Below are 12,309 nucleotides of genomic sequence, written 5' to 3' on the forward strand. Positions count from 1 at the left end.
GATTTTGATAGAAAACACTCTAAAGTTGCTAAAATTGTTTGAATGGTGTCTGTGAGTATAACAGAACTCATATGGCAGGCCAAAACCTGAGAAGATTCCATGCAGGAAGTGCCCTGTCTGACAATTTGTTGTCCTTCTGTTTCATCTCTATCAAAATTACAGCATCTGTGCTGTAACATGACACTTTCTAAGGCTTCCATTGGCTCTCTAAAGCCGTGAGAAAGTGGAATGGGGTGTCTGCTGTCTCTGGGCAAAGTATAGGAGCAGAGTTTGTAAGTGGTCAGCCTGGGGACAGTGAGACTGGAGATGCGTGGTCACGAGAACTCGCCATGTTTTTCTTTCTCTCTTTGAATGAATACAACGTTGCCCGGTTGGAATATTATTGCTATTTTATGAGAAAAATAGCATAAAAATTGATTTTAAACAGCGTTTGATATGCTTCTAAGTACGGTAATGGAATATTTTGTAATTTTTTGACACGAAATGCGCTCGCGCGTTACCCTTCGGATAGTGACCTGAACGCACAAACAAAACGGAGGTATTTGGATATAACTATGGATTATTTGGAACCAAAACAACATTTGTTGTTGAAGTAGAAGTCCTGGGAGTGCATTCTGACGAAGAACAGCAAAGGTAATCCAATTTTTCTAATAGTAATTCTGAGTTTAGGTGACCCCGAAGTTGGCGGATGTCAAAATAGCTAGCTGTGATGGCCGAGCTATGTACTCAGAATATTGCAAAATGTGATTTCGCCGAAAAGCCATTTTAAAATCGGATATAGCGATTGCATAAAGGAGTTCTGTATCTATAATTCTTAAAATAATTGTTATGTATTTTGTCAACGTTTATCATGAGTAATTTAGTAAATTCACCGGAAGTGTTCGGTGGGTATGCTAGTTCTGAACATCACATGCTAATGTAAAAAGCTGGTTTTTTATATAAATATGAACTTGATTGAACAAAACATGCATGTATTGTATAACATAATGTCCTAGGAGTGTCATATGATGAAGATCATCAAAGGTTAGTGCTGCATTTAGCTGTGGTTTGGGTTTATGTGACATATATGCTTGCTTTGAAAATGGCTGTGTGATTATTTGTGTCTATGTACTCTCCTAACATAATCTAATGTTTTGCTTTCGCTGTAAAGCCTTTTTGAAATCGGACAATGTGGTTAGATTAACGAGAGTCTTATCTTTAAAATGGTGTAAAATAGTTGATTGTTTGAGAAAATTGAATTGTGGTATTTTAGTTGGTTTTGTATTTCGCGCCGTGCGATGCCATTGGCTGTTGGCTAGGGGTTCCGCAGGCGGAACGAGGTTCCGCTAGCGGAACGTCTGTCCTCAACAGGCTAGGTAAAGCTACGCCTTATCTCAGCTCACTGGTCACGAATACCACACCCGTTCCAGCAGGTATATCTCACTGGTCATCCCCAGCTAACCGATCGCTGCAGCTGTACATAGCCCATCTGTAAATAGCCCACCCAATCTACCTACCTCATCCCCATATTGTTTTTATTTACTTTTCTGCTCTTTTGCACACCAGTATTTCTACTTGCACATCATCATCTGCTCATCTATCACTCCAGTGTTAATTTGCTAAACTGTAATTACTTCGCTTCTATGGCCTATTTATTGCCTTACCTCCTCACACCATTTGCACACACTGTATATAGACTTTCTTTTTTTTCCTATTGTGTTATTGACTGTACACTTATTTAAAATTAAATAAATAAATATTTGAAGGGTACCTACTTAAGGACTTCACAACACATTCATAATCCATACAGTACATAACAAATTCATAGACAATACATTACCTAAATATCTTCAGTATGCAATCTGACTGTTATATAAGGCCATGAGTTTGAATCAGGTTCATTCTCTCAGGCAAGGCTTTACTGTAGACCCCCCCCCACACGTACAGTATGTGTTCATAAAATACCTTGAAGCCATAGGTTCTGTTCAGAGAACCGTAGCGAGGTGTCCCTGGGTTCTCACAGGTAGTACGGGTCGGTTCTGAGAGAAGAAGACAAAGGAGAAAGTTTGTATGATATTATCTTAGAGACCTTTAACTATGTACAGTATCTCTGGCTGGGGATGCAGCCTATGCAGGCACTTGAGACATACAGTCTGCGGTCCAAATGACACCCTATTCCCTTTATAATGCACTAACTTTGACCAGGGCCCATTGGACTTTGGTCAAAAGTAGTGCACTATATAGGGAATAGGGTGTCATTTGGGACACAGATACAGTAACACAGCCACAGGAACAGCTATAGTTCCCATAATGATTCAACATATCTTACTGCAGTCATACCCAGCCTAAAACAGAGGTGTATGTCATTGTGTGATTGCGTGTGTGTGTGCACGTGTGCGCGTGTGTGTGCACGTCCGTGTGAGTGCTTATGAAGGTGGTTGAGAAATTCATTTCTCTCCGCCATGAGTGTGTTTCTGTAAGTACAGCAGCTGCAGCGGTACTGTAACAAAACAACCAAATAGTAAGAGTGTCTTTAATATACTAGGCAGAAGACCCAGTAGGGGGCAGTGTTACTGCAGAGTTGCAGCAGCGTCGGGCCCAGCTGTGTGGCTGTGTGGAGGGAAGCAGCATCATTAGGATGTAGAGGACATCCTGGGCCTGACGCATAGACCTGGATTCAATGCAGCCTCAGAAAATGACAGCAACACACTCCTCCACCACTGCCTGCCTAGCTAACCCACACAGCGATGTGCCGTAGCTAACACTATCGTGTCTGCCTCCTCTCTTCTGTATGATAACGGAATCATACAGAAATGCAGTCTGCGAAATTATTGTGCGAACGAAACATAATTAAGTGAAAACAATAGTTTGCGCCTGTCAAACGAGGCCTGTCTGCACAGAACCCGTTTTGGTTCAATTACATAAATACCACCTCTCCCCACCCTCCCTCCCTCCCCACACTCAGACACACACACTCAGACACACACACTCAGACACACACACTCAGACTCAGTCACACATACAAATAACCTCCTCCCCTCCCTCTCCACTCCACACACTCACAGCAGGAACATCTCATCCCAAGCAATTCTCATCATCCTGAGAGGTCCGTCTTGGATATATGGTCCGTCTTGAATGCTACATATTTATGAAGACAGTATTTGTCCTATAATGTCTGCGCCTCTGCACCTTTGTGGATATTTGTACTCAAACAATATGTGTTGCATGTTGTGATGTGATAACATTATATGAGACTTCTTTGTCAATGCCTTATCAGTTACAGTCAAGATGATCTTAAGGTAACTAACTGTATGTCATAAGAATGCCTTTTCAATATGATAACAGTTCAAGTGGCAATCTGCATTTTGAACCCTTCAACCATATTTTGATGTGATAAGGACTACATAGCACTGTCATACCAGATGACATAAACAGTCATGGCATCTGATGAACAGCATATGACAACAGAATTGACACAGCCATGTCACATACAATGTTTAGATCAGCTAGTTAGCGATGTTGAAAACTAGTCCAAATATTTCCCTCTACATTTCAGCATATAGACACATCTGTAGGCCAATCAGTCTGATAATTGAGCCTCATTGATTTCAAGATTCAAATAGAGGGTGCTTATATTTGTCTTGTTTAACCTGTACAGAGTATAGTGAAATGGAAATGTGTTTTTTGCATATCCCACTCCCCCTGAGACACAGATTTTTTTTACCTAGTCGGCTCAGGGATTGGAATCAGCAACCTTCGGTCACTGGCCCAATGGTCTAACCACCAGCGCAATCCAGCACCCATAAATTACAGCCACTATAATGAGCTATAATGTATTTAAACTCAGGCTACCCTCAATGTTAATTTCTGTAGTACAATACATGGTTGCCCAGTACTAAACAGATAACAATTGACTTGTTGATAATGGTCTAATGATCCAGTGACAAAGGGGGCCTATGACTTGAATATTAAATTACTGAAATAAAGACAATTATCACTTAGTCATATCGATGTGTGAAGGGTGTCTCCTTTAGGGACCTGGATGAGGTGCTTAATCAGATAAGGATTCAGGAGTAGTCTCACAGACACTAGATAGATAATTACAGATCTGAAGACAGCAGGTAAGTTAAAGATGCCAGGAAAGGGAGGACATCAAACATATACTATATGATATGAGTGACCACTAGGGTTGCAACATGCTAGAAACTTTCTCAAAATGCACTAGTTTTGGAAGATTCCTGGAATCAGGATGGAACAAGCAGGAAATCTGGGAATACTCCAATTAGTATTTCTAGAAAAACCTGGGATTTGTGGTAAAGTTACCGGACTTTTGCAACCCTAGTGACAACAAAGCCCATTTTCACTTTATACAACGGGTAAATGGTAAATAATGTATGGTGTCATTTTGGAGTAACTTTCTCACCCATCATTATTCAAGATAATTATTCACAAGCTTGATGTAGTCATTGCGTTCTATGCATATGGGACCAAATACTTAACTTTTATTACTTTAATACACATGCAAGTGAATATGTCCTAATACTTTTGGTCCCCTAAAATGGGGGGACTATGTACAAAAAGTGCTGTAATTAATAAACAGTTCACCCGATATGGATGGAAATACCCTCAAATTAAAGCTTTTGGAGCTCACTGTACATGCAGAAATACAGATATTAAAACAAACAATTCTGAAAATCACCCTGCAATAGAGCATGCTGGATAATATGATATATGGCTCTATGTAGAACCCTTCTTGCCTTCCAAAGAATCATCAAAGAAACCTTCCAAAAAGGGTTCTTCAGATCAAAAATGGTTATTGGTAGAACCCTATCCCCCACATAGAACTCTTTTGGAGAAAAAAATATCTATGAGTATACGCTACAGCTAGAACTGAAACTAGAACCTAGACAATGGTATCAGCCAGCTGTGAAGGCTAGGGCCAGGAGAATGTCACTAGTGTGCCCCTGATGGAACTGAATCCTCCTACAGCCGTTCCTACACATTTCATATCTTGACAGGCTCCATTCTTCTCCCCCGTCAATACACTCTCTCCTCTCGGAGGGCACTAAAAGGACTGACCCTGCCTTTTCTGGAATACTCTTATCAATAAGAGATGTGTGTGGAGGTTAGGGCTGCACCCATTATAGTGCACTACTTTGACAACGGCCCATAGGCTTCTGGTCAAACGTAGTGCACTATATAGGGAATAATGTGCCATTTGGGACGTAGCCTTGGTATATCTCAGGTGGCCCAGTGTCAGAGGGAGGACATTGATTCCAGTTGTTTGACGAAGTTAAATACTTTACAAGCTGTGCTTTAAGGCACGCAAAGAACGCTAGAAATAGGAAACAGAGATTATGTACTCTAGAGGAATAAAGAGAGGGGCAGAAAGGTTATGGTGTATATACACTGAGCATACAAAACATATTGAGTAAAGCAAATAACAAATGCAGTAATGACGCTTTGGGGCCAAGTATCACACAAAGGACAGTTGTACACCCAGTTGTATACGCTGTGTGACCCTCACGCTTTGTGGTACATGGGCACACACACACACAGACACACACACAGTAGATGCTTACCTATACAGCGAGGCTGGAATCCGCTCCAGGAGCCGTCGGCCTGGCACATGCGTGTAGTGGAGCCCACTGGGAGATAGGGGGTGGTACAGCTGAACAACACCTCTGACTGGTAGATGAAGCTGCGTCCCTCTCTGGAGCCATAGGCAGGCACACCAGGGTCCCCACAGAACTTGGCTACAACAACAGATCAAGAATAGGAGATCAAAATAAACATCAAAAAACACACAGGAGCAGTGTTACCGGCTTCTCCCCCAGCGCGGTGTTGATTGAACTTCAGCAAGAAGAGAGCGGAAATTAGACCAGAAAATTCTAAATACCCACACAAGAGTAAAGTCACCGGGTTCTGCCCCTGTGTGGGTTAGCTCCTCCTGCCACAGTCTCTATTTGTATCTGAGATCCTGGCAGGTACCATGGGAGAAGACAATGGAGTCTTACAGACCAGACAGACATGAATGACATCGACCCTCAAAGGGCTCAAAGCGGTCGTTGAGTGCTGACCATCTGTGGCTGTCCAGCAAACACTTGGTCCGTCCAGGACGAATCCATAATTGATGTTGACGTCATGCTTGGTGATACATTATAAATGTGCCAAGCAAGGCTCCCTCTCTTACTGTCTGGGAACTAGGAGGACTACAAACTTGACTTTTTCTTGATGAATAATAGATACACTGTCAAGATATAAAAAAGAGAGGAAGAGGAAGAGAAAGCAGAGGGGTTTTGAGAGAGCGAGAGACCAGAGAGCAGACAGAGATGTAAAGAGAAGAAGTAGAAGAAGAGGAGGAAGAAGAGGAAGAATAAAAATAAAAGTGTGCTCCCTGCAAGTTTACAAAGTCACAGGCAGCCATACTTTATTTCATTCCCATAGCTGCTGCTGCACATTGCTTCAGCCTTCTGAAGGGTGGGGATGGGGTATTAGAACTACCTTGATGATTTACTGACCTTTTAACATGCTCTCCCCTTCACCCCTCCAGCCCTCTACATCCTCCTCCCCTTCACCCCTCCAGTCCTCTACATCCTCCTCCCCTTCACCCCTCCATCCCTCTACATCCTCCTCCCCTTCACCCCTCCAGTCCTCTACATCCTCATCCCCTTCACCCCTCCAGTCCTCTACATCCTCCTCCCCTTCACCCCTCCAGCCCTCTACATCCTCCTCCCCTTCACCCCTCCAGCCCTCTACATCCTCCTCCCCTTCACCCCCCCAGCCCCCGTACCCTCTACATCCTCCTCCCCTTCACCCCTCCAGTCCTCTACATCCTCCTCCCCTTCACCCCTCCAGCCCTCTACATCCTCCTCCCCTTCACCCCTCCAGTCCTCTACATCCTCCTCCCCTTCACCCCTCCATCCCTCTACATCCTCCTCCCCTTCACCCCTCCAGTCCTCTACATCCTCATCCCCTTCACCCCTCCAGTCCTCTACATCCTCCTCCCCTTCACCCCTCCAGTCCTCTACATCCTCCTCCCCTTCACCCCTCCAGCCCTCTACATCCTCCTCCCCTTCACCCCTCCAGTCCTCTACATCCTCCTCCCCTTCACCCCTCCATCCCTCTACATCCTCCTCCCCTTCACCCCTCCAGTCCTCTACATCCTCATCCCCTTCACCCCTCCAGTCCTCTACATCCTCCTCCCCTTCACCTCTCCAGCCCTCTACATCCTCCTCCCCTTCACCCCTCCACATTCCTCCCCTTCACCCCCTCCAGCCCTCCTACATCCTCCTCCCCTTCACCCCCCCAGCCCCCGTACCCTCTACATCCTCCTCCCCTTCACCCCTCCAGTCCTCTACATCCTCCTCCCCTTCACCCCTCCAGTCCTCTACATCCTCCTCCCCTCCTCCCCTTCACCCCTCCAGCCCTCTACATCCTCCTCCCCTTCACCCCTCCAGCCCTCTACATCCTCCTCCCCTTCACCCCTCCAGCCCTCTACATCCTCATCCCCTTCACCCCTCCAGTCCTCTACATCCTCCTCCCCTTCACCCCTCCAGTCCTCTACATCCTCCTCCCCTTCACCCCTCCACATTCCTCCCCTTCACCCCCTCCAGCCCTCCTACATCCTCCTCCCCTTCACCCCCCCAGCCCCCGTACCCTCTACATCCTCCTCCCCTTCACCCCTCCAGTCCTCTACATCCTCCTCCCCTTCACCCCTCCAGTCCTCTACATCCTCCTCCCCTTCACCCCTCCAGCCCTCTACATCCTCCTCCCCTTCACCCCTCCAGTCCTCTACATCCTCCTCCCCTTCACCCCTCCAGCCCTCTACATCCTCCTCCCCTTCACCCCTCCAGTCCTCTACATCCTCCTCCCCTTCACCCCTCCAGCCCTCTACATCCTCCTCCCCTTCACCCCTCCAGTCCTCTACATCCTCCTCCCCTTCACCCCTCCAGTCCTCTACATCCTCCTCCCCTTCACCCCTCCAGCCCTCTACATCCTCCTCCCCTTCACCCCTCCAGCCCTCTACATCCTCCTCCCCTTCACCCCTCCAGCCCTCTACATCCTCCTCCCCTTCACCCCTCCAGTCCTCTACATCCTCCTCCCCTTCACCCCTCCAGTCCTCTACATCCTCCTCCCCTTCACCCCTCCAGTCCTCTACATCCTCCTCCCCTTCACCCCTCCACATTCCTCCCCTTCACCCCCTCCAGCCCTCCTACATCCTCCTCCCCTTCACCCCCCAGCCCCGTACCCTCTACATCCTCCTCCCCTTCACCCCTCCAGTCCTCTACATCCTCCTCCCCTTCACCCCTCCAGTCCTCTACATCCTCCTCCCCTTCACCCCTCCAGCCCTCTACATCCTCCTCCCCTTCACCCCTCCAGTCCTCTACATCCTCCTCCCCTTCACCCCTCCAGCCCTCTACATCCTCCTCCCCTTCACCCCTCCAGTCCTCTACATCCTCCTCCCCTTCACCCCTCCAGTCCTCTACATCCTCCTCCCCTTCACCCCTCCAGCCCTCTACATCCTCCTCCCCTTCACCCCTCCTCATTCCTCCCCTTCACCCCTCCAGCCCTCCTACATCCTCCTCCCCTTCACCCCCCCAGCCCCCGTACCCTCTACATCCTCCTCCCCTTCACCCCTCCAGCCCTCTACACCCTCCTCCCCTTCACCCCTCCAGCCCTCTACATCCTCCTCCCCTTCACCCCTCCACATTCCTCCCCTTCACCCCCTCCAGCCCTCCTACATCCTCCTCCCCTTCACCCCCCAGCCCCCGTACCCTCTACATCCTCCTCCCCTTCACGCCCTCCACACTCCTCCCCTTCACTCCCTCCAGCCCTCTTACCCTCTACATCCTCCTCCCCTTCACCCCCCAGCCCCCTCTACCCCTCTACATCCTCCTCCCCTCCACCCCTCTACATCCTCCTCCTCTTCAGCTCCTCGACCCCTCTGTCTGATGACCCACTGGGGCAGGCAGATAAGAACTCATTAATTATGTGCAGATTACTAATGATTACCCCCTCCACTCTTCACTCTGTCATACGGAGACTGACAGATGGGTTGGCAGAGGCTGAGAGACCAGTAGGTAAACTAAACATGAAGACGAGTGGGTGAATTATGATTCCCTGGGTGTCTTTCTGTAAAGACAATTCTCCAGGTGTAGAATTGATGGTTAGGTCTTCTGATGTTCAAATGTACTTTCCAAGGTCTGTGAGTTATGAACTTCTAGGTGAATTATGATTCTCTGGCTTGTTGTATGCTAGAGACCGAATCCTCAATAGGTGTGGGAAAGATGGTTGAATCCTCAGATGTTCAAATATGTCTTCTACGGTTTCTGAGTCAGAGAGAAAAAAAACAGTGGCATCGGAGTTAATTCTCCTGCATTATTTATAATTCCTTCTAACAACGGGACTGAAGCCTTGTCTCAGCAAGACTGAAACTTTTTTAAACAAAGACTTTTCACAAATCCCCGATTGTAAACGCAGCAGACATTGTAACTTTTGAGCAGAGTTCCAAGGAGATGGCACTGGTTTGAGAAAATATATAACCACCTAATGTAGAGTGACTTGTTCTCCCTTCAGTTCTGTGTACGTGTGGGTGCATGTGTGTGTGATTGTATGTGTGTGGTTGTGTGTGTGTGTGTGTGTGTGAGTGCGAGTTAGTGTGTGTTTGGACGTTTTGGATTGTGTATGAGGGTGATTGCAATATGTGTGTGTGTGTGTGTGTGTGTGTGTGTGCGTGTGTGTGTGTGTGTGTCTTGCTCATACTTTTTTGGGATGATTCAGCAGCTGTCCACTTGTCTGTCATTGGGCACAGCTGCTCATCATGGTGGAATCCCTCCACTTCCTGCCTCCCATCACCTGCCCTTTAACAGGAGGCCTCTGCTTGTCTTTTCAATTCAATACCATGTTATCTGCAGTACATCACAGTTCCCCTTCATTTTGGGTCAAATCAAAGTGATGGAGAATCGAGGGGCATTAATGCCCAAACTATCGAGGGTGGCTGATGTCCCTACAACAGGGGGAAGTTCGTCAGACCAGACCAAGGGCCTTATGAATGGCCGCTTCCTCCTCTAACTCAGCTGTCAGTCAACCAACCAATGACACCAAGAACCTTGGGATATGTTTTTGTTCCTCTACAGTGGAGAGCAAGGTGACAGTGTAGCATTCATTCTGAAGCCATTTGTTTCAAATGCAGTGTCGGATACCAGATAACCTGCTTGAACGGAAAAAAACAGACCAAAAACACAACCTTTTTCAGTTGCAGTTTAGTGTGCAGTGCTGACTTAACAGGGTAACAAATCAAATCAAATGTTATTTGTCACATGCGCCAAATACAACAGGTACAGTGAAATGCTTACTTACAAGCCCTGAACTAACAGTGCAGTTCAAGAAGAGTTAAGAAAATATTTACCAAGTAGACCAAAATAAAAAGTCATAATAAAAAGTAACACAAGAAGAATAACGAGGCTATATACAGGGGGCCGAGTCAGAGTGCGAGTCAGTGTGCGGGGGTACAGGTTAGTTGAGGTAATTTGTACATGTAGGTGGTGGTGGTGAAGTGACTATGCATAGATAATAAACAGCGAGTAGCAGCAGTGTCTGGTGGCGATTTTATTAATTGTTCAGCAGTCTTATGGCTTGGAAGCTGTTGAGGAGCCTTTTGGTCCTAGACTTGGCGTTCCAGTACCGCTTGCTGTGCGGTAGCAGAGAAAACAGTCTATAACTTGGGTGACTGGAGTCTCTGACAATTTTATGGGCTTTCTCCTGACGCCACCTATTGTACAGGTCCTGGATGGCAGGAAGCTTGGCCCCAGTGATGCCCTGGGCCGTTTGCAAGACCCTCTGTAGCGCCTTATGGTCAGATGCCAAGCAGTTGCCATACCAGGCGGTGATGCAACTGGTCAGGATGCTCTCGATAGTGCAGCTGTAGAAACTTTTGAGGATCTGGGGACCAATGCCAAATCTTTTCAGTCTCCTGAGGGGGAAAAGGTTTTGTCGTGCCCTCTTCACGACTATCTTGGTGTGTTTGGACCATGTTAGTTCGTTGGTGATGTGGAGGCAAAGGAACTTGAGGATGTCAACCTCCACTACAGGCCCATCGATGTTAATGGGGGCCTGTTCAGCCCGCATTTTCCTGTAGTCCACGATCAGCTCCTTTGTCTTGCTCACATTGAGGGAGAGGTTGTTGTCCTGGCACCACACTGCCAGTTCTCTGACCTCCTTCCTATAGGCCAACTCATCGTTGTCGGTGATTAGGCCTACCACTGTTGTGTCGTCAGCAAACTTAATGATGGTGTTGGAGTCGTGTTTGGCCACGCAGTCGTGGGTGAACAGGGAATACAGGAGGGAACTAAGTACACACCCCTGAGGGGCCCCAGTGTTAAGGATCAGCATGGCAGTATGGCAGTGCGGGGGCACCGGTGTCGAGGTAATTAAGGTAATTATGTACATGCAGGAAGGGTTATTAAAGTGGCTATTGATAGATAATAACAGAGAGTAGCAGCAGCGTGCGGTGGGGGGGGGGTGTAAATAGTCTGGGTAGCCATTTGATTAGCTGTTCAGGAGTCTTATGGCTTGGGGATAGAAGCTGTTCAGAAGCCTCTTGCACCTAGAATTGGCACTCCGGTACTGCTTGCCGTGCGGTAGCAGAGAGAACAGTCTATGACTAGGGTGGCTGAAGTCTTTGACAATTTTTAGCGTCTTCCTCACCCCCTGATATAGAGGTCCTGGATGGCATGCAGCTTGGCTCCAGTGATGTGCTGGGCCATACACACTACCCTCTGTCGCGCCTTGCGGTCGGAGGCCGAGCAGTTGCCATACCAGGCAGTGATGCAACCCGTCAGGATGCTCTCGATGGTGCAGCTGTAAAACCTTTTGAGGATCTGAGGACAGATGCCAAATATTTTCAGTCTCCTGAGGGGGAAAAGGTTTTGTCGTGCCCTCTTCATGACTGTCTTGGTGTGCTTGGACCATGTTAGTTTGATGGTGATATGGAGGCAAAGGAACTTGAGGATGTCAACCTTCTCCACTACAGCCCCATCGATGAGAATGGGTCATGCTTGGTCCTCCTTTTCCTGTAGTCCACAATCATCTCCTTAGTCTTGATCACGTTGAGGGAGAGGTTGTTGTCCTTGCACCACACGGTCAGGTCTCTGACCTCCCTATAGGCTGTCTCATCGTTGTCGGTGGTCAGGCCTACCACTGTTGTGTCATCAGCAAACTTAATTATGGTTTTGGAGTTGTGCCTGCCTGTGCAGTCATGAGTGAACAGGGAGTACAGGAGGCACTGAGCACGCACCCCTGAGGGGCCACCGTGTTGAGGATCAGTGT

General features: G+C 47.5%; 1 protein-coding gene across 2 annotated transcripts in view; it reads right to left on the minus strand.

Annotated features, from left to right (window-relative positions):
* Nucleotides 1–12,309, minus strand: part of LOC115175584 (CUB and sushi domain-containing protein 3) — a 670,680-nt gene that overhangs the window by 24,193 nt on the left and 634,178 nt on the right. For both annotated transcript variants that reach the window (XM_029734929.1, XM_029734928.1), the window contains 2 exons: nucleotides 5,562–5,735; nucleotides 1,945–2,018 (listed from right to left, as the gene is read on the minus strand). In XM_029734929.1, coding sequence (XP_029590789.1) covers nucleotides 1,945–2,018; nucleotides 5,562–5,735 — 248 coding nt within the window. The remainder of the gene's footprint in view (nucleotides 1–1,944; nucleotides 2,019–5,561; nucleotides 5,736–12,309) is intronic.

This window comes from Salmo trutta, chromosome 36 (genome assembly GCF_901001165.1).
Source record: "Salmo trutta chromosome 36, fSalTru1.1, whole genome shotgun sequence".
Taxonomy (NCBI): domain Eukaryota; kingdom Metazoa; phylum Chordata; class Actinopteri; order Salmoniformes; family Salmonidae; genus Salmo; species Salmo trutta.